Source organism: Dryas octopetala, chromosome 1 (genome assembly GCF_963921425.1).
Source record: "Dryas octopetala chromosome 1, drDryOcto1.1, whole genome shotgun sequence".
Classification (NCBI taxonomy): Eukaryota; Viridiplantae; Streptophyta; class Magnoliopsida; order Rosales; family Rosaceae; genus Dryas; species Dryas octopetala.
The window spans coordinates 3,372,578-3,393,782 of record NC_141366.1 but is presented as its reverse complement, the minus strand read 5'-3'; the positions used below and the strand labels follow the sequence as shown (position 1 = coordinate 3,393,782).

At 35.1% G+C, this 21,205-nt stretch overlaps 4 protein-coding genes and 1 non-coding gene across 5 annotated transcripts; 3 read left to right on the top strand and 2 right to left on the bottom strand.

The window, feature by feature from the left end:
- The first annotated feature begins 5,351 nt into the window (after positions 1-5,351).
- LOC147296540 (xyloglucan galactosyltransferase KATAMARI1 homolog) lies at positions 5,352-7,646 on the top strand. Its single transcript, XM_086247226.1, has one exon. It carries the CDS (start codon positions 5,587-5,589, stop codon positions 7,480-7,482), a length of 1,896 nt encoding a protein of 631 aa, XP_086103352.1. The 5' UTR covers positions 5,352-5,586; the 3' UTR covers positions 7,483-7,646.
- A 502-nt stretch (positions 7,647-8,148) lies between these two features.
- Positions 8,149-8,220, top strand: TRNAG-UCC (transfer RNA glycine (anticodon UCC)). The gene has a single exon. It is a non-coding gene; the product is annotated as a tRNA-Gly (tRNA).
- A 132-nt stretch (positions 8,221-8,352) lies between these two features.
- Positions 8,353-11,011, top strand: LOC147296538 (PGR5-like A protein). The gene is made up of 7 exons (XM_086252748.1): positions 8,353-8,665; positions 8,772-8,834; positions 8,911-8,997; positions 9,449-9,677; positions 9,927-10,000; positions 10,105-10,203; positions 10,699-11,011. The coding sequence occupies exons 1-7, from the start codon at positions 8,444-8,446 to the stop codon at positions 10,789-10,791; spliced, it is 867 nt and encodes a 288-aa protein (XP_086108874.1). The 5' UTR covers positions 8,353-8,443; the 3' UTR covers positions 10,792-11,011.
- Positions 11,012-11,369: 358 nt separating this feature from the next.
- On the bottom strand, positions 11,370-14,104 carry LOC147296537 (Rab5-interacting family protein). The gene is made up of 4 exons (XM_086255612.1): positions 13,664-14,104; positions 13,245-13,348; positions 12,123-12,252; positions 11,370-11,995 (listed from the first exon to the last, which is right to left on the bottom strand). Exons 1-4 carry the CDS (start codon positions 13,775-13,777, stop codon positions 11,957-11,959), a joined length of 387 nt encoding a protein of 128 aa, XP_086111738.1. The 5' UTR covers positions 13,778-14,104; the 3' UTR covers positions 11,370-11,956.
- Positions 14,105-16,490: 2,386 nt separating this feature from the next.
- On the bottom strand, positions 16,491-19,555 carry LOC147296536 (protein FAR1-RELATED SEQUENCE 5-like). The gene is made up of 6 exons (XM_086229295.1): positions 17,372-19,555; positions 17,201-17,263; positions 17,040-17,111; positions 16,832-16,933; positions 16,631-16,726; positions 16,491-16,547 (listed from the first exon to the last, which is right to left on the bottom strand). Exons 1-6 carry the CDS (start codon positions 19,553-19,555, stop codon positions 16,491-16,493), a joined length of 2,574 nt encoding a protein of 857 aa, XP_086085421.1.
- Between the last annotated feature and the right edge of the window lie 1,650 nt (positions 19,556-21,205).

Here is a 21,205-nt window from a genome sequence, read left to right as displayed (position 1 = left end):
AAATATTTACATTTCCTATTATACCCTCGATCATGTTAGAAAAATTACATGTTATACCTCACATTTTCACGATGTTGTCTTCTCCGCCGTTCTCTCTCACAGTCTCTGCAACTTGAAAGCCTTCAATCGCCATTTTCTTCTCGTCGTCTCCATCGTCTGTTGTCGTCGTCTCCATCGTCTGTTGTCGTCGTCTCCATCGTCTGTTGTCGTCGTCTCCATAGGTTAGTGCTCTATGTTTCTCTCTCTCTGTCAAAATTTCCTAAATTTTTGATTTAGGGTTCATTGAGTGAGGCCAGGCTTGTTGTTTGAATTTTGATTTCTGTTTGGGAATTTCATCTTAGTTAATTAGTGCTTGCTGAAAGTCAGGTACAAATTCAATCAATCCTCCCAAAAAAAAAAACCCCATATCTTGTTTTTTTGAATTAGTGCTTGCATTACAATAGTGAGTGCAGTGTGTTTGTGTTAATAAGCAGCTGCTGTTGCATTGGATGATTAAGAATCTTTCTGGTGCATATGGGTTTTGTGCGAATTGATGATTTATGGGGTTTAGTTTGAGATGTAGAAAGGTTTTACTGCCTCGATCACTTGTTTGAGATTTTGAGGTTTATTTATTTATATCACCCACTCTCTCATCTCTTGCTTGTATAATGGATTGGTTTCTTTAGGATTCTTGTTTAGTACATACAGAGTGTTGAGTTTCTGATTAGTCTAATGGTAGTAACTCCTGTGGATTCAAACAATGACCAGAAAATCTTTTATGAGTAATTTATTTTTACTCAATCACCTAGAATCCTAATTGCTTTCACTTTCTACACATCTCTTATCAATGACTTCAGCACAGTTGAGCTTCTACAATAAATGTTTCTTGACCCTTTGAGCTGTCTTCTGAAATAGAAACCAATCACCCCTGTTATATGGGCAAGGATATTACTTCTTCTAGCAAGTGATTTGGTTGAGGTTTGCAAGTAATCAATAATCAATAATCAAACTCTTCATACAATGTACAGGCATGCTGCTGGAATCCAGTCTCTACTTGATTAGTTTTCAAAATATAATATTAACCCAGCTCCTTTTGTTTTTTGTTTTTTTCTAATTTTTTCCAGGCTGAAGTTACTATTTTAAAGCTAACAGAGGAGAGGAGTTCAAGCATTCAAGAGAGAAAAATTTTACAGGAGCAATTAGTAATTTCTTGAACTCCATCCTTTTCTTTTCTGGTAACTCTTGTTGTTTGTCTAATATCGAGTGTCTGCCAATGTCTGAATTGTTTGTTTGTGTTGGTTATTGCCTCTGTAGGGCTTGGATAAGTTCCACTGTCACAATGATCTGAGCATTTAAGTTTGTTGAATTGATCATCAAGTTTTTATTTTTGCTTTGTTACTGTGTGTATTCAAGTGCACTTTTATTTTTTAACATCTACTATAAATTACCTACTTGGGGTTTTCTTGAAGATGAAATGGTTATGGCTGCTTTTGTTAGTGCCTGAAGAAGAAATGGCTTGAGTGGATTTTTGACTTGGGTGGTAAAGTGATGACCTAGGAGGCATTGATCTTAACTTATTATCTAAGCCGTAGAAGAAGAGAAACTGAAGCACGAACAAAAATCAATACAAATTTATGTCCATTTGATTGCAATCCCTAGGAGGCATTGATTATTGATTATTGATTATTGTCCATTTTTGGATTGCAATCCCTTTTTGGTTCTCTGAACATTTAAAGATTGGTGCTCAAGTAGTCAAGTGGGTGTCTGACTAGTTAAGACACAAGCTTGGTACATCCAGGAACCATTACTCTAATGGCCAAGGCTATAAATTTAGTTAGTGTTCCTCACCTGAATCTGAACCATAAACACAGCCTTAACAGTTAACACACTTAATTGCTTTCCATGATAGAGACTTCCATAATGAGACAGCTCATTATGTTTTTATGACTAATCACTTTAATGCTTGAGTCACTTCCATGATCAGTTTGGTTTATTTTTGGCTATCTTTTGGCTATCTTTTGGCTATCTTTTGGCTATCTTTTGGCTATCTTTTGGTTATGGAACCAAGTACTTATATACAGATGGGAAAGAAGAATGACTCAGGAGTTAAGGCTGTATGGAATGAGCATAATATACCTATATTTTGTGACCTTTGTATCAAGGAGGTTGAGGCAGGACGCCGTCCTACTACTCACTTTGAAAAGGAAGGATGGGAAAGTTTGAGGATCAATTTTGCTAAAGAGACAGGACAAGAATTATCTAAATCGCAATTGAAAAATAAGTGGGATGTACTTAAAGAACAATGGAAATATTGGAAAGAATTAAAAGGGAAGGAAACTGGTCTGGGGTGGAATCCCAAACTTGGTACTGTTGATGCTTCTAACGATTGGTGGCAGAGTAAAATTCAGGTGTGTAAATTTTTCATTTATTATCTTTTTGCTATATAATCATGAATTTGTCTTAAACTGACTTCAGTACATACCACTGCTTTCTTTGATTTGGGATTGATTACTATTACTTATAATGATGCATTTAGACTCAATAAAATGTTTAATTAGTTGATGATATTATGGTTTTAATCGAAAATGGTCCAGCTTAGTTGCATATGGTTTTAATCGAAAATGGTCCAGCATATGTAATCGAAAATGGTCCAGCTTAGTTGCATATGGTTGCATATGGTTTTAATCGATGCATATGGTTTTAATTTATAATTTTGTGATATCTGACATAAAGAGAACTATGAGCAAGACCAAAATAAACTGATCACACCCTTGACATCAATTTTGCAGCGGATATCTATGTATAAATACATAACCTTTTTTTATCCTTGCAAGTTCTGAACCTAATTCATGTAAGATCAATAAATTGTAAATATTTAATAGTAATCTTAAAGGCTCTCATACCACATGTGAAAATCTGAAAACACATAACTACAGTATACACACTCTAAAACAGAATTCAATATGTTTTTCTATATAATCATGAATTCATTGTCTTTTTGCTATATAATCATGACTTTATTGTCTTTTTGCTATATAATCATGACTTTATCTCTTTGATATGCAGAAAAACAAGAAGTATGCACAATTTCGTAAAAATGGCATTAGTCCTGATATGGAGCAGAAACTTGATAGGATTTTTATTTGGATATTAGTATATGTTTGGAACTTGGATTATTACAATTTGTTTGACTATTATTTGGATATTAGTATATGGTTGAAACTTGATTAGTATTATATGTTTAGTTGTTTTTTTTTGTTTTTGGTTCCTATTGTTCATGATGGAAATATGGATTGATGATAAATAAATCTTAAATTTGCAGGTTATTTTATTAGAATATGGACACTTTGGAAGATGAGGAGGAGTTTAACCAAGCTATATGTCTTTGTGTTCGCACTATTGAATATTATTATGAAAAATATATTCATAAAGTTCCTTGTATGGTTTCTTCCCAAACAGGAAATATTTGGTTGAGGGAGCTTTTAGATGGGAATGAACGTCGGTGTCATGATATGTTTAGAATGGATAAATATGTGTTTTCTAAATTGTGTACTGATTTGGAAACTCATTATGGGTTGAAAGGTTCAAGGAGAATGAGTGCTGCTGAGATGTTGGGAATGTTTTTGCACACTTTAGGACATGGGGTAGGAAATAGGTTAATTCAAGAACGGTTTCAACATTCCGGTGAGACCGTAAGTAGATATTTTAGTGTCTTACTTGATTGTGTATGTCTTATGGCAATAGATATCATCAAACCTTTGGAAGATGAGTTTAACGGTACCCCTAAAGAAATATTGAGAGATCCTAGATATATGCCTCATTTTAAGGTAATAATTTGATCTAGTAATTTATGATTTTTCTTGTTAATTAATTATTTATGATTTTTCTTGTTAATTAATTATTTATGATTTTTCTTGTTAATTAATTATTGTTAATTAAGTTACATGTATTGAGAAGTTTATCTTTGCATCATTTGTAGGATTGTATTGGTGCTATTGATGGTGTACATGTACATGCCTCGATACCTCCTCAAGATCAAGTACCATACATTGGCAGGAAAGGGATACCGACTCAAAACATAATGGCTGCATGTAATTTTGACATGCAATTCATATTTGCATGTGCAGGTTGGGAAGGCACTGCACATGATACAAGAGTATTCATGTCAGTTTTACAAAATGATGCTTTAAACTTTCCTAAACCTCCAAATGGTAATATTATACTTTCAATATTATAATGTTGAACTTTCAATTTTATAGTTTAAAATTATAGTATAATTAAACATATAATGTATTTGACAGGTAAATATTATCTTGTGGATGCTGGGTATCCACAAATGATTGGGTATTTGGGACCATATAAGGGTGAACGATATCATCTTCCAGATTTCCGCAGGGGTAGCCAACCAAGAGGTTCTAGAGAGATATTTAACCACGCGCACTCTTCCCTTAGGAGTGTCATTGAGCGTACTTTTGGAGTATGGAAAAGAAGGTGGAAGATTTTAAGGGACATGCCCAATTACTCGTTCACGAAGCAAGTTAAAATTGTCATTGCAACTATGGCACTTCATAACTACATACGAAGGCATGCCAACCGTGATATACATTTTAATGAAAGTGAGGATGACCCAAATGACATCGTAAGTGAGGAGGCAGATCAAATTGAGGATTATCATATTACCCAGGGTTCGGGAGCACAAGAGATGGAGCAACTGAGAAATAACATTGCTACAAGTTTAATTCGTGCATCCATTTAGACGTTTTAATATGTATTTGTTATTATTTCCAATATTTTTAATTCTTATTTTACGTTGAAAAAGATGTCGAATGTTAGTTATAGTTTTTTGTTAGATAATAATATATAGTTATGTTTTCAAATATCAAACAAATGAGAGACATGTGTCAGTTTAGACCTCATACATATTAACATGTAAAATGAAAAACTATTAATTTGTAAAAAAAAAATTGAAAAACAAGCAAAAAACACTTTTTTTTTGCCAAACAAATGAGTAAAAAATATTTTCAACTATAACATGTCAATTTTAGTCATTATAAACATCCAAAGCACTTTTACATGAAAATTTACCAAACAGTATTGCTTTGCTTCACAGCTACTTTTACTTCACAGCACTTTTGAAAACACAATTTACCAAACACTAAACTACTTTGTTTCACAGTTAGTTATACTTCACAGCAGCTTTAATTCACAGCTAATTATTTTTACAGTATTACCAAACACACCCTAATTGCTACTGAATTAAACCGATTGATATTTTCCAATCCAATTGGTATATATTTAGAATGTCAAAGTTGACTTTGAATTTCATCGATCTCCAAGCAATCCGGCTAATATTGTTAACTTTTGCAGCAAAAGCAATCAACATTCAACAATCCCTGCACACCTTTTTCCAATCCCATGCATTTTCTCGCCTCTATTTCCATAACACATGTTCATTTTCTTGGATCCCAAGCAACAATCTAGCTTTTCTTTAATTGGGTTCGATTTGTTTTGCTCTATTGTTGTATTATTGAGGTTTAATTCTGTGATCGAAGATTGACCCTAATTAAGACGACGACGGCGACGACCCAGCAGCGTAGAAGGTTGCGAATGAGGAGGGCCTTTCGTGACAACATGGGAAGGCCTTTGGTGACAATCGGAACGACGTGTCGGAACCAATCCTGGTTCGTAGTCTTGGCCTCCTTTCTCTTGTGGTTTTTCTTGATTTACGTTTATCACTCGCAGTTCATGGTCGGCAAGAGCCCCATGTTCACCTTGTTAGGCAATCAGAATTTCGACACTTCTGTCAATGTCGTTCGCGAGTCTGATTCTCTTCGTTTGCCTGAAGAAGAAACCCATCAGAGTACTATTAGAAAATCTCGGCCAGATGAAGGAGGTAATCTTGTTTTCAATGACGAAACAGGGGATAGGGATGTTGTTGCTGAGGAAAAAACTGATCAGAATCATCCTCACCAGTTTATTTTTGTGAGAACCAAAGATGTTTTTGGTGTTGAAGAACATGGGATTGAAAAATTTGGGCAAGTTTCGGTTTCTAAGAAGGAATTAGAGACTGACCATGATGATGAAGCACATAATCTTAATGATGATCAGTCTGAAGCTCAATCTACTGTCAATGAGGTCACCAAAAAACCCAATAGGGAGGATAGGAGAAGGGTTGATTCTGGTTCTGATTGCTTGGATAAATACATCTATGTCCATGATATCCCTAGCAAATTTAACAAGGACTTGTTGAAGAAATGTGGGTCACTTAGTAATTGGACTGACATGTGTGAGTTTGCATCAAACTCTGGTCTTGGACCCCGTCTTACGAATTTCGATAGAGTCTACTCAAATACTGGTTGGTTTGCTACAAATCAGTTCTTGCTAGAGGTCATATTCCACAACAGGTTGAAGCAGTACAAGTGTTTGACAAATGACTCATCCCAAGCTTCAGCAATCTTTGTGCCTTACTACGCCGGCCTAGACGTGGCCCAGTACCTTTGGGGTTCCACCACATATGTGAGGGATTCTGGTTCCCTTGAGCTTGTAAAGTGGCTGAGGGAAAAACCAGAGTGGAACAAGATGTGGGGTAGAGATCATTTCATGGTTGCAGGGAGGATTACTTGGGATTTTCGGAGATGGACCGACAAGGACTCTGAGTGGGGTAGCAAGCTTATGCTTTTGCCTGAATCAAAAAACATGACCATGTTGGCAATTGAGTCAAGCCCTTGGAACAGTAATGACTTTGCCATACCATATCCAACATACTTTCACCCTTCAAAGGACATTGAGGTGTTTCAGTGGCAGAATCGAATGAGGAGGCAGAAGAGGCGCATATTGTTCTCATTTGCAGGTGGTCCAAGGCCTAATCTTCAGAACTCAATCCGAAACGAAATTATTGACCAGTGCAGAGCTGCAAGGAGGAAATGTAAGTTGCTAGAGTGCACTTCTGGTCCAGACAAGTGCCACAAGCCAGTGTTTGTGATGAAAATGTTTCAAAGTTCTGTGTTCTGCTTGCAGCCTCCTGGGGACTCTTTAACCAGGAGATCAGCCTTTGATTCGATTCTCGCGGGGTGCATTCCCGTTTTCTTTCATCCGGGTTCAGCCTATGTTCAGTATGTATGGCATCTGCCAAAGGACCACACCAAATACTCTGTGCTCATCCCAGCATTTGACATAAAAAACAAAGGTGTCAGCATTGAGAAGGCACTGCATAAAATTCCAAGACACAAAGTTATAGAAATGAGAGAAGAGGTCATCAGACTGATACCGAGATTGATATATGCAGACCCAAGTTCTAGATTGGAGACCCTTGATGATGCATTTGACATTTCAGTCAAGGGGGTTCTTGAACGAGTGAATACAATCAGGAGGGACATGAATGAGGGGAAGAATACTAGTTTTGATTATGCAGAAAGGGTGAGTTGGAAGTACAATTTGTTTGGGATTGTTGGGGAACATGAATGGGATCCTTTCTTTGAAGGAGGAATGAGTGTACATGCATAGACAGCAGAGAGATAAAACAGACAGGATTCATTTTGTAGTTGTACACAGGTATACTAGTTTGTTCTTACTTCTAATGCAAAAAGAGACATGTTTCTTTTCTTTTATTTTTTTCTTTCTTTTACAGGGGCATTTCTTATCTCTTAATTTATTGGTGTTCGGAACAATGAGCTTCAATTTTTAACTTCTTCCCATTATTAGTGTGCTTGTACAGTAACACTGCAAATACTTTCACAAGGACAACCTTAAAGATTGGTCAATATGCTAAACAATGTCATCAAATCTTTTATTTTAGGACTGAATTAATGTTATCAGTCCTTGTGTTACTTCAAAATAAATGGAGAAAACCTTTATTTTGACACAAAGTTGATGAAATCATGTAGCAAAGTCCTCAAAGCAAATAAGAGTGAGATCTTGAGTTGTCTTGACTCTTTGGTCATATGAGATTTCAAGAGCCCTAATTTTGTACCTATCACATAATAGAATCAAGAGAAAGACAATTACATGGTTATCACTTATCAATGATCATGAAAATGTGTTGTCATCAATTGTGAGATCAAAATCCAACAATTAATATTCATATTCATTATTCAGTGCAAAACTTAATTAAATATTTTCTTTTATTGTTTTAGAATTAAATATCAAACATTGGATAATAATAACAAGCCTGCGTTTGTAGTCCAACGGTTAGGATAATTGCCTTCCAAGCAATAGACCCGGGTTCGACTCCCGGCAGACGCAAGTAAATCGTTTTTGCTTCATTTTTTTTTTTTTTTCTGAAAACGACGTCGGATGTCATTTCCTTGAAAGTATTCTCTCCCTCATCTCTATTCGTCTGACCCAAAAACCATTAAACCACAACCAATCAACCCCACAAGATATTTACGCGCCAAAATCAATTCCGTGGCCCAAGCACTCTCTCTTTCTCTCCCAACCACACTTCACCTTCACGCGCTTCAGTTTCATGGCGGGCACGAGCGCCTCTTTCGCTCCCCACGCGATTGGATCCACAGTCCCCGAACATTCCAGAACCCCCAGAACCGGAGCCCCATCCTCCGTTCGGATCTCCACGAGGAGCAATAGCCTCCCGACCACTCGCGATGAGCTCGCCGAGGGTCCGTATTGTATCTACGTCGGCCCAATTGAAACCGCCAGCAAAGAAACCCTCGAAGCCCTCTACCGTCAAGTAGGTCTTTTTTTTTTTTTTTTTTTCTGCAAACAATAAAAATAATTTCTTTTTCAGTTTTTTGGGTGAAAATTTCCAAGCTTTGATTGGTTGGTGCATGTGGCAGGCACGTGATGCGTATTACAGTGGTGACCCTTTGATAGTTGATGATATGTTTGATAGAGTAGAGGTATGTGTCGCTCGTAAGTTCATAGCATTTGGGTTTACGAGTTTGTAATAAGTCTCACAATTTTGATTGGAAACAGTTAAAGCTAAGATGGTATGGTTCGAAATGCGTTGTGAAGTATCCTCGTTGCAGTATTAGGCGGCAGTCAACTTATGCCGATGCTGAGGTAACTGATTTTTATTGATTTTTTTAGTGTTAATTTCTAACTTTTGCATTACCCTCTTGCTGTTATTAGTTTTTCTCCATAACCCATATCCTGATTCATGCATATTGCTTCAAAATGATGAAACTATGCTCTAATTGATGCTTGGTTTGTTACTCATTTAGTTAACCAAGCATACAATATGTTAGCTACTGATATGTTATGGCATTCAGTGTGTGATATGTTTGAGCGATTGTCAACCATTGATGTAAATGATTGTAGCTAGCATCACCATTTTAGTTTGTGTTTCTGGGTAAATAGGACAGGTGGCACAATTATTTGATTACCACATTAGTTTGTAAACCAAAATGTAGTTCTTTAATACACCATGCATTATGGTATGTTATTTGGTGAATAAGAGCAGTGGTTTCTTTCATTCTCTGCTTGAATATTGAGTGACGTGGATGTAGGGCAGGAAGATCTATCACAGGTTTTTGCATTAGCGAGCATATGGATCCTCCTTCTTGCTTTTGGCAGTTCAGCGTGTCTTGTGCCCATAATATACACCGTTGGCCTAGCTTATCAAGATTCATTCAATCCAGGACTTTATTATGTAAACCAAGCATCTGCTCTTTCCATGGTAAATGGCATTCTCTTCATGTTATTGGGCTCTGTCATTGGTTACCCAATTTCATCAGCTTCTGGTAAGTTAATCTGTATCCATCTCCTTTAGAGCATTTTAAGAATTTCATATATAGTGGGAGTTTTTTTTTTTCCTTTCAAAAATTCAAAGGGAACATTTGAATATTAAGTCAAATTCTTGTCTTATGGTTGGGATCTCCTTGTCAAATCTAGAAATTTGAAAATCATCATTAGGAAAATACCCAGGTTTCAATGTTATTATAATTTTCAAATGCCAGCATTTACTTAAGTGTCCTTTCTGTCTCTCACAGTTAGAGTACTTGAAGGACTGTGGAGGAATGACGTGGTGGCACTAAAAGGGGCATGCCCAAATTGTGGGGAGGAGGTCAGTTGTTCAGGACAGATTGTCAGTCTAGGAACTTCTAAAAGCTGTTATTTTTCTTACTTTTGCAACATCAATTTTTGGTGATTTCAATGGCATCTCTGCAGGTTTTTGCATTTGTGAAATCGGATCAGTCTAATAACTCCCCACATAGAGCAAATTGTCATGTATGTGAATGCGTGTTAGAATTCCGTACCAAGGTTGAGGTAATTTAGCTTCCTTCTCCTTCTCACACCATAGAAATCATGTGTTTAAATTTGTTCTTGTTTTATAAAGATCTGGAAACAAAGATGACAATTCCAAAGCAATTGCCAATGGTTACTTGAGGATTCTTAATTTTAACAAAGATACGCATCCAGAACAGATTACTGTTAATGGTTCTGTAAGAGGTAATTGAACAAGATTGGAAAGTATATTTGTAGTGAATAAGCTTGATAGTTCATCTCATCAATAAATGGCCTCACTTTCTCACTTCTACAAATTGCCTACCCCAGTTAAAATGCATGCGTTTCCAAGTTTTATGGTCTTCAAAATCAACCATTTCTATGTTCATATTTCTTCTTTTCAAAATCAATTATAGGCTCTCTGATTACTGAGTGGATTTTGGAAGATGAAGAATACATTTTCAGTTTCTATTTGTCAGAATAGCATCCCTTAGAGTAGTATGTGTTATGCTTAACGTGGGTGTAATTTTTGTGCAGAAATCCATTTCACCACTGGGTAGAAGATGGGTTTATGGCCGCATCTATCTTGTTTCACGAGGAGGCAGAAGCCGGCTTCAAAGACGGCTATAATGTCCCAAGTTCGTTATATATGCATTTCTAAGCTAAATGTACAGTAGGGCAATTTTTACCTGTCCCTTTTTATCCAAATTAAATTGTAGTAAACCTATCTCGATCTTAAATGCTCGGGATCAATTCTACAGATTGCCCCTCTATGTCAATGAAATGTATTTCATACAAGTAAATGTCATTTGTTAATGGATAGTTGAGCTTCTTTTGTTGCATTCTGATATGAGATATGCGTAGAATTCCATCTCATGGGAGTTATTTTGTTCTACAATCTGTTCACAATCTGTTATGTTTATTGTCAAATTATTAAATTTTGGTTGAAAATTATCAAATTATTAATTAAGTAGTTTCTTTTTCAAATGTGTAGCCCAAATTGACAATTTGCCAATATATTATTAGTTTTGCTAGTAAGAGAACAATTACCCTCTTATTAGAGCAATTGTGGCGTACAATCATGTATGAATTTTTATGTGCAAAAGAAAGAAAAAAACTACTAAAATATCACATCCAAATTTTGCGTGCAAGCACAGGACCCAATTCCATGAAGTGGTGTACCGGCCTTTCAAACAAAACCACTCAATGAGAAAAACATTCCATTTGCACTATTACATCGCAACTTGCTGAACTCAATGGGGAAGTTCGTCAATCCTGCAAACCCTATAACAAAGAATACAAATTTAAAATGCACCCATGCTAGAATCCCTAATGTGCATGGAGATATAATTATGCACTATTAACACTGCGTTTATGTGGTCACACTCAAAAATGAACCCTGACCCAAATAATGGTTTGGCAAAACAGAAAACATCTTACTTATCAACCACATAAATTAATTGTTCAGCTAAGCCTACCAGAATTTTGCTCGCAGGCAATTTTATTAGAAGCTACCAAAACAATTTGATTATCAGTTTTGCAGGCCATACATTGCTACATTGCGTGGATGTTTATGAACGAACATTGACTGAGACATCTACTCACCATAACCAGATGCTAGCATGTCCATGCTCATATTCATAATGTTGCTTAATCATAAAGAAACAAGCAAACAGTAATGACATCCTAAGAAACTTTCTCGTTGTATCCAAGGTTATCACTATTCATGCAACCAAGTCCTTTTGCTGAACACCACTGGGGATAGAAATGATAGCAAAATCGAATAAATAGGCGATCAGAAGTGTCCCAAGCTGTATACTAGAATCCATGCAAGCTGAAAAACAGAAAGAGAGGAAATGGGAATAAGGTCATACACCAAAAGAGACCCCCTTTTTGTTAATTTATATGAGAAGGTAATTTTTGTATCGGGAAAAGAGAACAACAAAAAGATGGAAAACTACCAGAAAAAGAGTTATAGAAGCAAAAAGCCCCTCTTGGAGGAGAGCTCCATGACCACCAAACTCTTCTTCATCAACCTTTAGTATCATTGCATAGTAACCGAATATAATCCCAGTGGATATCACCAGAAAACTGTGGACAAAAGTCAAACATATAAGATCAATAAAATGTTTAACAGTAATTTTAAAATGAAGAAAGATGTTATCATGAGATAGTGAAAGCATATGCAATATTAGTGAAAGTTCAAAACCATAAATAATACTTTTAAAAACAGTAGGTGAAAAGCAAGGATATCCAACTCAAGACATAAGTTCTGTTTCCTTGGCCTGAAACTTGGACATAAGCTGTCAACATGAGTCTAAATAGTATTACATGACTGCAAAAGGCCGTCAAGTTTGTACCAGTAGATTGAAAACTGTCTGCATTGAACCACTTTACAATATTGCAGAAGCAATTGAATCAACGATCCATCTTTCCAGTTGAAGTCACCAGGGTCGACTATGTCAAGAAATGTGGTTTTAAATTAACACTTAAAGTTAAATTGAGTGACTCTACTAGCATTTATTTAAATACAGTAACAGCCGTAATTGCTATGTGATATTTTCAGAAAGCCCCCGAAGAAGGCAAGACTTAAATATAGTCCAATTTTCCTCTTCTCATATATAGATTTAGAAAGAAATTTTATAAAAATATAATCTATTGGTGTCTATATAGAATATTAACATTGTAGAGAATCTAAGTTTCAGCATATTTCTGATATGTTCGATCATTTAAAGACCAAGCAGCTAAAGGCCCCGAACAAGCACTAAAGCCCGTTACTACTAATTTTTAAAATTATGCTAATAAGAATTCATTCTATTGGGGGAAGTCCTTCCTAATGGTTTGCTTGATGGTTTTGGTTTCCATTTTTTATATCGTTGAATAGTAAACATACTGTCCTCCCAGACTTCATCCTCTCGAATTGGTAATGCTTGCCATATGAGACTGATTACTATGCTGAACTCAGTTCTTTTCGATTTAAATTCAAATAAAAAACAGTCAGTATTTGGTTTCTTTGGTCAATTAATGATTCAGAGTAAAGGGTAAGCATATCAAGCAATGAAGGTATCCAAGCATCAACTTACATGACGAACCATATGCCTCCGACCAACGGTATCGCACCCCATAGTAGCCCACATACAAGGGCCATTGCTTGTCGAATCCAATGCAAGACATCTCCCAATTGATCCTACACACAAAGTATATTCAAACTTACTAATACAACAATCAAAAAACCTGCAGAAAGCAAGTTCATGAACTAAGCTGAAGCTATTAACTAGCCCTAACAGTTTCTGCTCATTATACTCTATAAATTTGACCGTTTCAATATCCCCCTTTAATTCTAAAATCTCAACACGCCATTATAACTTTCTCGGCAAAAGATCAAACAGTTGGAAGGAATCCAAGATTCGATGCTTTCTCGCCAAACAAACAAAAGGGAAGCTAATGGAGAAAGAATCAGAATTGACAGCGTTCAAATTAGGGGAAGAAGGTGAAGAAGTACCTTGTCCCAGGAAGCTTCTGGATCCAACAACTTGGCGAATTTGAACGGGGACAAGTGGCCGTTCTGGTGCTGCTGATGCTGACCGTTAGCCTTCGGCGATTTCCCTTCTTTCATGCTTCGAAAAATCACAACTTTTTATCGACCAAAAAAAAAAACTAATAATTGACGAAAAGCTTCACGGTGAGTGATTGAAGTTGCAGAGGTAGGTTGGAACTGTGGCTTTTGCGAGACGATCAGAGCTCGTTAGGGTTTCGGATTGGGCGGAGAAAGAGAGAGAGCGAGAGAGATAGTGAGAGTGTTCAGAGTAGTTAATTAAATTAAGAAGTAAAAAGGAATAATTATTATTGAATAGAAAATTGAAGGAGGAGGTTGGGACCGTTGGGTGTAGATCTGAGACGATTGGGTGTGAGTGTCAGATTCATTGCGTTCCCAGAGGACTAGAGGACTAGAGGACTGCACGTGATGACATCAGCTACAGCTAGGTTCCTTCAAAGAATCAAAATTGTACTTAAAATTGTTCCAATTACCAAAAGGACCCAAAGCCTAAAACCAAGGGGGGAAGGAGTAAACGACGGCGTTTCCACAAATTAGGCAGGCAGAGTGGCAGACCTTTCCTTGTTGCATTTTTTCACTGATTATGGAGATATAAAGCCTCCAAATTTCCATAAATTCATTTTAGTATTTAAAATGCTTTTGGTGACTAAAATTCGATGAAAATAGAACATATTCTTCATTTCTTCTGCATTATGAATCTTAAGCAGACATAATTACGAATATGGCACAACACGAGTAAATCAAAAGACAAAAACAACACCCAATCTCCAATCCAACTTCAACTCAAACACAATTAAACGGTGAATGTTGCCATGATTTATCAATAATGCTAGGGATCCCACCTTGTATCCCAACTTATTGATCCCAACTTATGTGGCAAGTGACATGGCAACCCATGTCATTTGCCATGTTATCTTTTTTATTACTAAATATATTAACTCTTAGTAATTAATTTTGATTAAAAAAAAGAAAAACTAATCCAGAAAAATCAAAAAAAGAAAAAAGAAAACCCATGATCGAGCAAATAATCCAACGTTAAACCCCTTCCCTTTCCCTTTCCCCATCCCCCCTAAAAGAAAAAACCTAGATTTCGTGAGTAACTCTATCAAACCCTAGATTTCTTTGAAGACTTTGCTTCATTGTCACAGCCGTCATCGCCAACACTGTATGTATCAAAACCTTTATTTTTTGTCAATTAATTTTCCTATATGATTTGAGTTCAATTAAATAAAAAATTTCTACCTATGACTCAATATGTATATTGTTTCTATATTATGAGGATTTTGATCATGGTTTTTTTTTCTTTTAAATAATTTTTACTCAGATTTTTCAACTATCGAGATCTCATGGTTCAATTATGAAAGTGTTCATTCATTTTTTTTTTTTTTTTACTTTTGATTTAGTATGTATATTGTTTATGCCTTATGGGTTGCCGTGAATCACTTTTTGGGTTGTCGGCATACCTCCTTTGGTTTTCATTATAGCTGGAGCAGTGGTGGTCTTTAAATATATTAGTTATCCTTCATTTTTAGGATTATCTTAGTGTGTAGACTATTGAGATCTCTCCTTTGATATAAATTAATATACGTTGTTCTGATTATGACCACACCATTACTGCCTATCTAATGCAGGTTGTTCTCTTGCGTCAATTATATATCTTCAAAAGATTCAAGTAGTACTTGTCACAAAAGCAACCATACATTTTGAAAATTTTCAACCTATATTAGCCATACTGTATAGCAACCCCATATTCCATCATCTGTGAGGTTTTATTTCAACAAACAAATTTGATGATCATATTTCATATTTTAGGCAACACCAACATTAGCATATGGATGTCAAGATTATTGTCATGTGTTCATCTAGACTAACTGCAATTTCAGCACCAATGACCTTATTTGCGGGTGTGGTAAGTAAAACATAAACCTGTTTCTGTTGCTTCAAATAGTTATGCAACTTTTTGTGGTTAACATACTGATGTACATCATTTTTTAACACAGGCTGTGCGCTCAGCAATTAGCAAGTTTAATAATGTGGTAGAATGATGCAAATCGAAGTCAAGAGTAAAGCCTATTCATTAGGAGCATCAGCTTTGTAGGCGCTATACAACTGAAGAAATAATTTTGATACTGTAATTTGTGAACTATATGGGATTTTTAAGTGACATTAAATTACAGAGGTGCTTAGTGCAATATACTAAAATTGTTGGCATCCATTCCACATAAATAAGAGTCGTAGTTGCTTTATTCTCATATTCTTAGTCTTGCATGTGTTCAAAATTGTTTTTTCTATGTCCTAACTGTCAAGTAATTAGGATTTAATTCTTGGATTAGGGAGCATTGTCTTTTATAAATGTCAATGATATACACCCATTCTCGATTTTGGACTAGTATAAATTTGGACGAGGGAAAATACTCATATACAACGTCCCTCTCACAACCATCTCTCTCAAATACTGATCACATGACCAACTGTGACAAGATTATTGCAGTCATAGAATCATTCACACAATCACACCTCAGCAGTCCAGTGGGGTGTTTTTTTTTTTTTTTCGTTTTATGTCTACAAAAATTAACAAAGAGTATCAAATTCGTCAATATTAAACTTAATTAACAAACTATTAAAAATTATACATCCTTTGAAATACTTCATCAACTAGTACTACAAAAAATCCAAAATTTTCAATATATATTCATCAACCTATAACCATGGTCAGAGTTTTCAATGTATATTCATCAACCTATCACAATGGTCATAGTTTAGTGTAGTTTAGCTACTTGTTGCGGGAATATATGTCATTTCTATCATCTCCCTGCAAATTTTGAATGTCCTGTACATATTGCAAGATAGTATTGTTAGGAAACAATATATGAAGTAATTTAATTTGAAAATAATGAGGTATAAGGCTTGTACCTGTCCTTGAATCACATTAGCATGTAGTGTAGAAGATGAAGTCTGAAATACAACATTTGTACTATCCGTACCTCTCCATGTTGACAAATTGTGATCCTAGCTCCATGTTAAAAAAAATATTATAAGTTTAGTTTTACATACAGGCAAACTTTTGTATTGGCTTTAAGACTTCCAAAAAGACAAAAAAATAAAAAGTTAAACCTGCAAACAATTTCCAGGAACTTGAAATGAAGGAGCCACTCCTCTAGAAAATGCATTTGGTTGGAAACTATGATTGACTCCCCAAAGTAATGCATTATTTACCTTTAACAAAAAAAAAAAGGTTTGACATAAATGTATTAGATAAAATAATGTTTAAATAGTAATTATACAATATGATAAAAATTAAATGATAAGTGTTTATACTCACACTGGGATGAGGTAGCGTTGGAACAACATTCAAAAGTCCACTATTAGTTATAGCTTGAGGAATATCAGAATCCTATAATTTATTACAATTTTAGTTTGATAACTTCAACAACAAACAAACTTCGAGCAATATATCAATTCAACTAAATGCAAAACCAATACCATAGGAACAACGCTCTCTTGTGCTTTAGAACCATCACCTGAACTTTTTCTTCTTTCTGAATCCTTCAATATAGCAACAACAACAAATAAGAAAAAAGAATTAAAAAATTTATATGTAACAGTAAATTCACTAACCTTTGTTTTATTTTGGTCTGTAGATGTTATTTGTACTTTCTTTTCTCTTTTTTTCCGAACAACTATTTCAACCTTTGATTGCTTGCGTTTGAATGGGGGACGACCTTTGCTTCGAACTGGTAGTGGACTAAGAATTTTACAACCCTCCTTTGGAATATCATGAAGCTCTCTACTATTTGTTGGTCCGTCAATCATATTGGAGTGATGTTGATTATCATCACAAACAACTTCATTTGATGTTAATTTTACTTTCAAATCATGTATTGCCGCCATCACCATATTGCATTTATAATCACAATTTGTTGCTAGGTCTGCTACCTCGTGAAAAAAATTACACATCTTATCAAAACGATGCACTTCAGGCTTTGAACTCCAATCATCATAACTTATTTTCACTTTGGAATGACATCTTGTTACATTCTTCCTCCATCGTTTTAAAATGTACTTCTCTGAAATGCGAAATATTTTCTTGTGAATTAGTACTACAATCGCATGCCGACATAGTATTCCTCTGAACTCAAACAATTGACAATTGCATTTAACTTCAGTACCTTCCTCATTTAAGCAGACGATGAAAGACACACGCTTGTTGATTTCTCCAACCATTACATCTTCATCTACTACAAACTCTAAAAATGCAACATTCTGATTACATGAGGATAATTCACAATAGAGTTTACCTGCTAACTCTTGTTGAAACTCTTTAAATTTCGCATTTGTGTAAGCATCTTGATATTGCTTTTCAATTTCATAACGAGTAATACAAGGAACCCTTGAATTATAAGAGTTAAAATCTGCTTGGTTCTCCTTTTCCACTTTATCTCGCAAAGCATTCTCATATTGGTCCACAAATAATTTCAAAGTAGTCTTTGAATTTACATACCCATCAAAAAATGCATTCATGCTCTCACTGCGTTGTGTAGTAGACATTCCAGCCCAAAAAATATCTTTCACAAATGCCGGGACCCAATGTCTTCTCTCATCATACAATCCAAGTAACCATTCATTTTGTTGAAGATTATACTTTTCAATGAACTCATTCCAACGTTCTTCAAATTCATCATGTGTTAATGAATCGTAAACAATATTTTTTAAGGAAAACTTAATAGACTCATATTGTTTATAACTTTTTAACTTATCAGGTAACTTCTTCATGATATGCCATAAACACCACCTATGCCGAGCATCTGGAAAAACAATTGCAATTGCTTTTTTCATAGCTTTATCTTGATCAGTAATTATTGCATTTGGAGCACGATCTGACATACATGCAAGCCAAGATTGAAATAGCCATATAAATGTTTGAGTATCCTCATTGGAGATCAATCCGCATCCTAATAGTGTTGATTGTCCATGATGATTCACCCCAACAAAAGGCGCGAATGGCATGTCATACTTGTTTGTTAAGTATGTTGTGTCAAATGTCACAACATCACCAAACTCATTGTATGCAGCCCTACTTCTTGCATCAGCCCAAAAGACATTTTTTAACCGTCCATCTTCATCCAAATCCATCATATAAAAGAAGTTAGAATTGTAACCTTGCATTTTCATGAAATAGTTTTGAATTGCAGAAGCATCCCCCTCTCCAAGTCGTAGCCGCCTTATCTTTTGAATATAATTTCTACAATCTTTCTCTAAAAATGACAAATTCTCATGTCCACCTGCCTCATAAACAAAAGCATTGAAATTTTTATTCAGCCTTATCCCAGCTCGATCATTCACTTCCAACTTTCTTTTCACATATGGCCTTATTACTCTATAACTTTTATAAAACCGAATTTTGCTTGGACTAAGAAGATCATGATTGTGCTCAAGCACAAAAGAGGATACTTTCCACTTTCCATCAGGGCGCATAGATGCTCTAAGCTTAGCCTTACAATCTGTTTTTGTTATTGGGTGCAATCTCAACGAGTTTCTTGAATTACACTTAGACTTGCCAGAACGTGAACATGTCAAAGTGTAGTATTTCAATTCCCCATCGTCTCCCTTTCTTGAGGTTCTTTTACTAACTTCAAAACCCTTTTTTTGCCCATACATTTTGTAATATTCAAACAACTCATCGACGGAAGCAAATAGCATACCTACCTCAAGCTCCTTTATTTTCTTTTCCAAATTTGTTGTATCTTCTAGTTCATTACATTCACTTGAATTCTCTTCCAAATTTGTTGTGTTTTCCAGTTCCCTTGAATTCTCTTCTACATCTGGTGTATCTTCCATCTCAATCAACACAAATCTAGAAAAAGAAAAAACATCGATCAACAAGATCAGCATGACCAAAATTAGAATGATGGAATCTCGGGTTGCTACACAGTATGGCTAATATGGGTTGAAAATTTTCAAAATGTATGGTTGCTTTTGTGACAATTACTACTGAAATCATTTGAAGATATATAATTGAAGCAAGAGAACAACCTGTAGTAATGGTGTGGTCATAATCAGAACAACGTATATTAATTTATATCAAAGAAGAGATCTCAATAGTCTACACACTAAGATAATCCTAAAAATGAAGGATAACTAATATATTTAAAGACCACCACTGCTCCAGCTATAATGAAAACCAAAGAAGGTATGCCGACAACCCAAAAAGTGATTCACGGCAACCCATAAGGCATAAACAATATACATACTAAATCAAAAGTAAAAAAAAAAAAAAATGAATGAACACTTTCATAATTGAACCATGAGATCTCGATAGTTGAAAAATCTGAGTAAAAATTATTTAAAAGAAAAAAAAAACCATGATCAAAATCCTCATAATATAGAAACAATATACATATTGAGTCATAGGTAGAAATTTTTTATTTAATTGAACTCAAATCATATAGGAAAATTAATTGACAAAAAATAAAGGTTTTGATACATACAGTGTTGGCGATGACGGCTGTGACAATGAAGCAAAGTCTTCAAAGAAATCTAGGGTTTGATAGAGTTACTCACGAAATCTAGGTTTTTTCTTTTAGGGGGGATGGGGAAAGGGAAAGGGAAGGGGTTTAACGTTGGATTATTTGCTCGATCATGGGTTTTCTTTTTTCTTTTTTTGATTTTTCTGGATTAGTTTTTCTTTTTTTTAATCAAAATTAATTACTACGAGTTAATATATTTAGTAATAAAAAAGATAACATGGCAAATGACATGGGTTGCCATGTCACTTGCCACATAAGTTGGGATCAATAAGTTGGGATACAAGGTGGGATCCCTAGCATTATTGATGATTTATAGGATCGTAAATGGTCATTTAATCTCAATTTCATCTATAATCTCAAAATTCTTATGAAGTTACCGCTAACAATTCTAAACTCAATAAAATAGCTAAATTATAGAGCGATAGGATACTATACTTTTATTTATGAGAGGCGAAAATATGTGTTATATAAAGTGTATTAAATTCGGTTATATTTTTATTTTTTGTAACCGAGGGTGTCCTAAGTCAATTTTCGTACATCAGATTAATTCTTTGAACCGATAAAAGACAAACAATTCACGCCAGGCCTAGACAATTATATAAAACAAATGATTAATTTCAGTTCAGTACCTCAAGTTTGCTTTAAATTTCAATTTAGTACCTTATGTTTAAAATCCTGCAATGTCATACCTCCATCAATATGACTGTTAAGAGATCTGTTAAAAGCTGATACGGCACTTACATGACACTTTCATAATGATGATTAGATGTCACGTGATCTAATAACATGTCACGTGACATAAAAATAATTAAAAATCTAGAAACATAGCACATCATGCCACATAATTATTTTTAAATTTTTAGATTTTAAATTATTTTTTATGCCATCTGGCATTACGTGTCATGTTGTCAAATCACGTAGCATCCAATTAGCATTGTGGGAGTGCCACGTAAGTGCAACA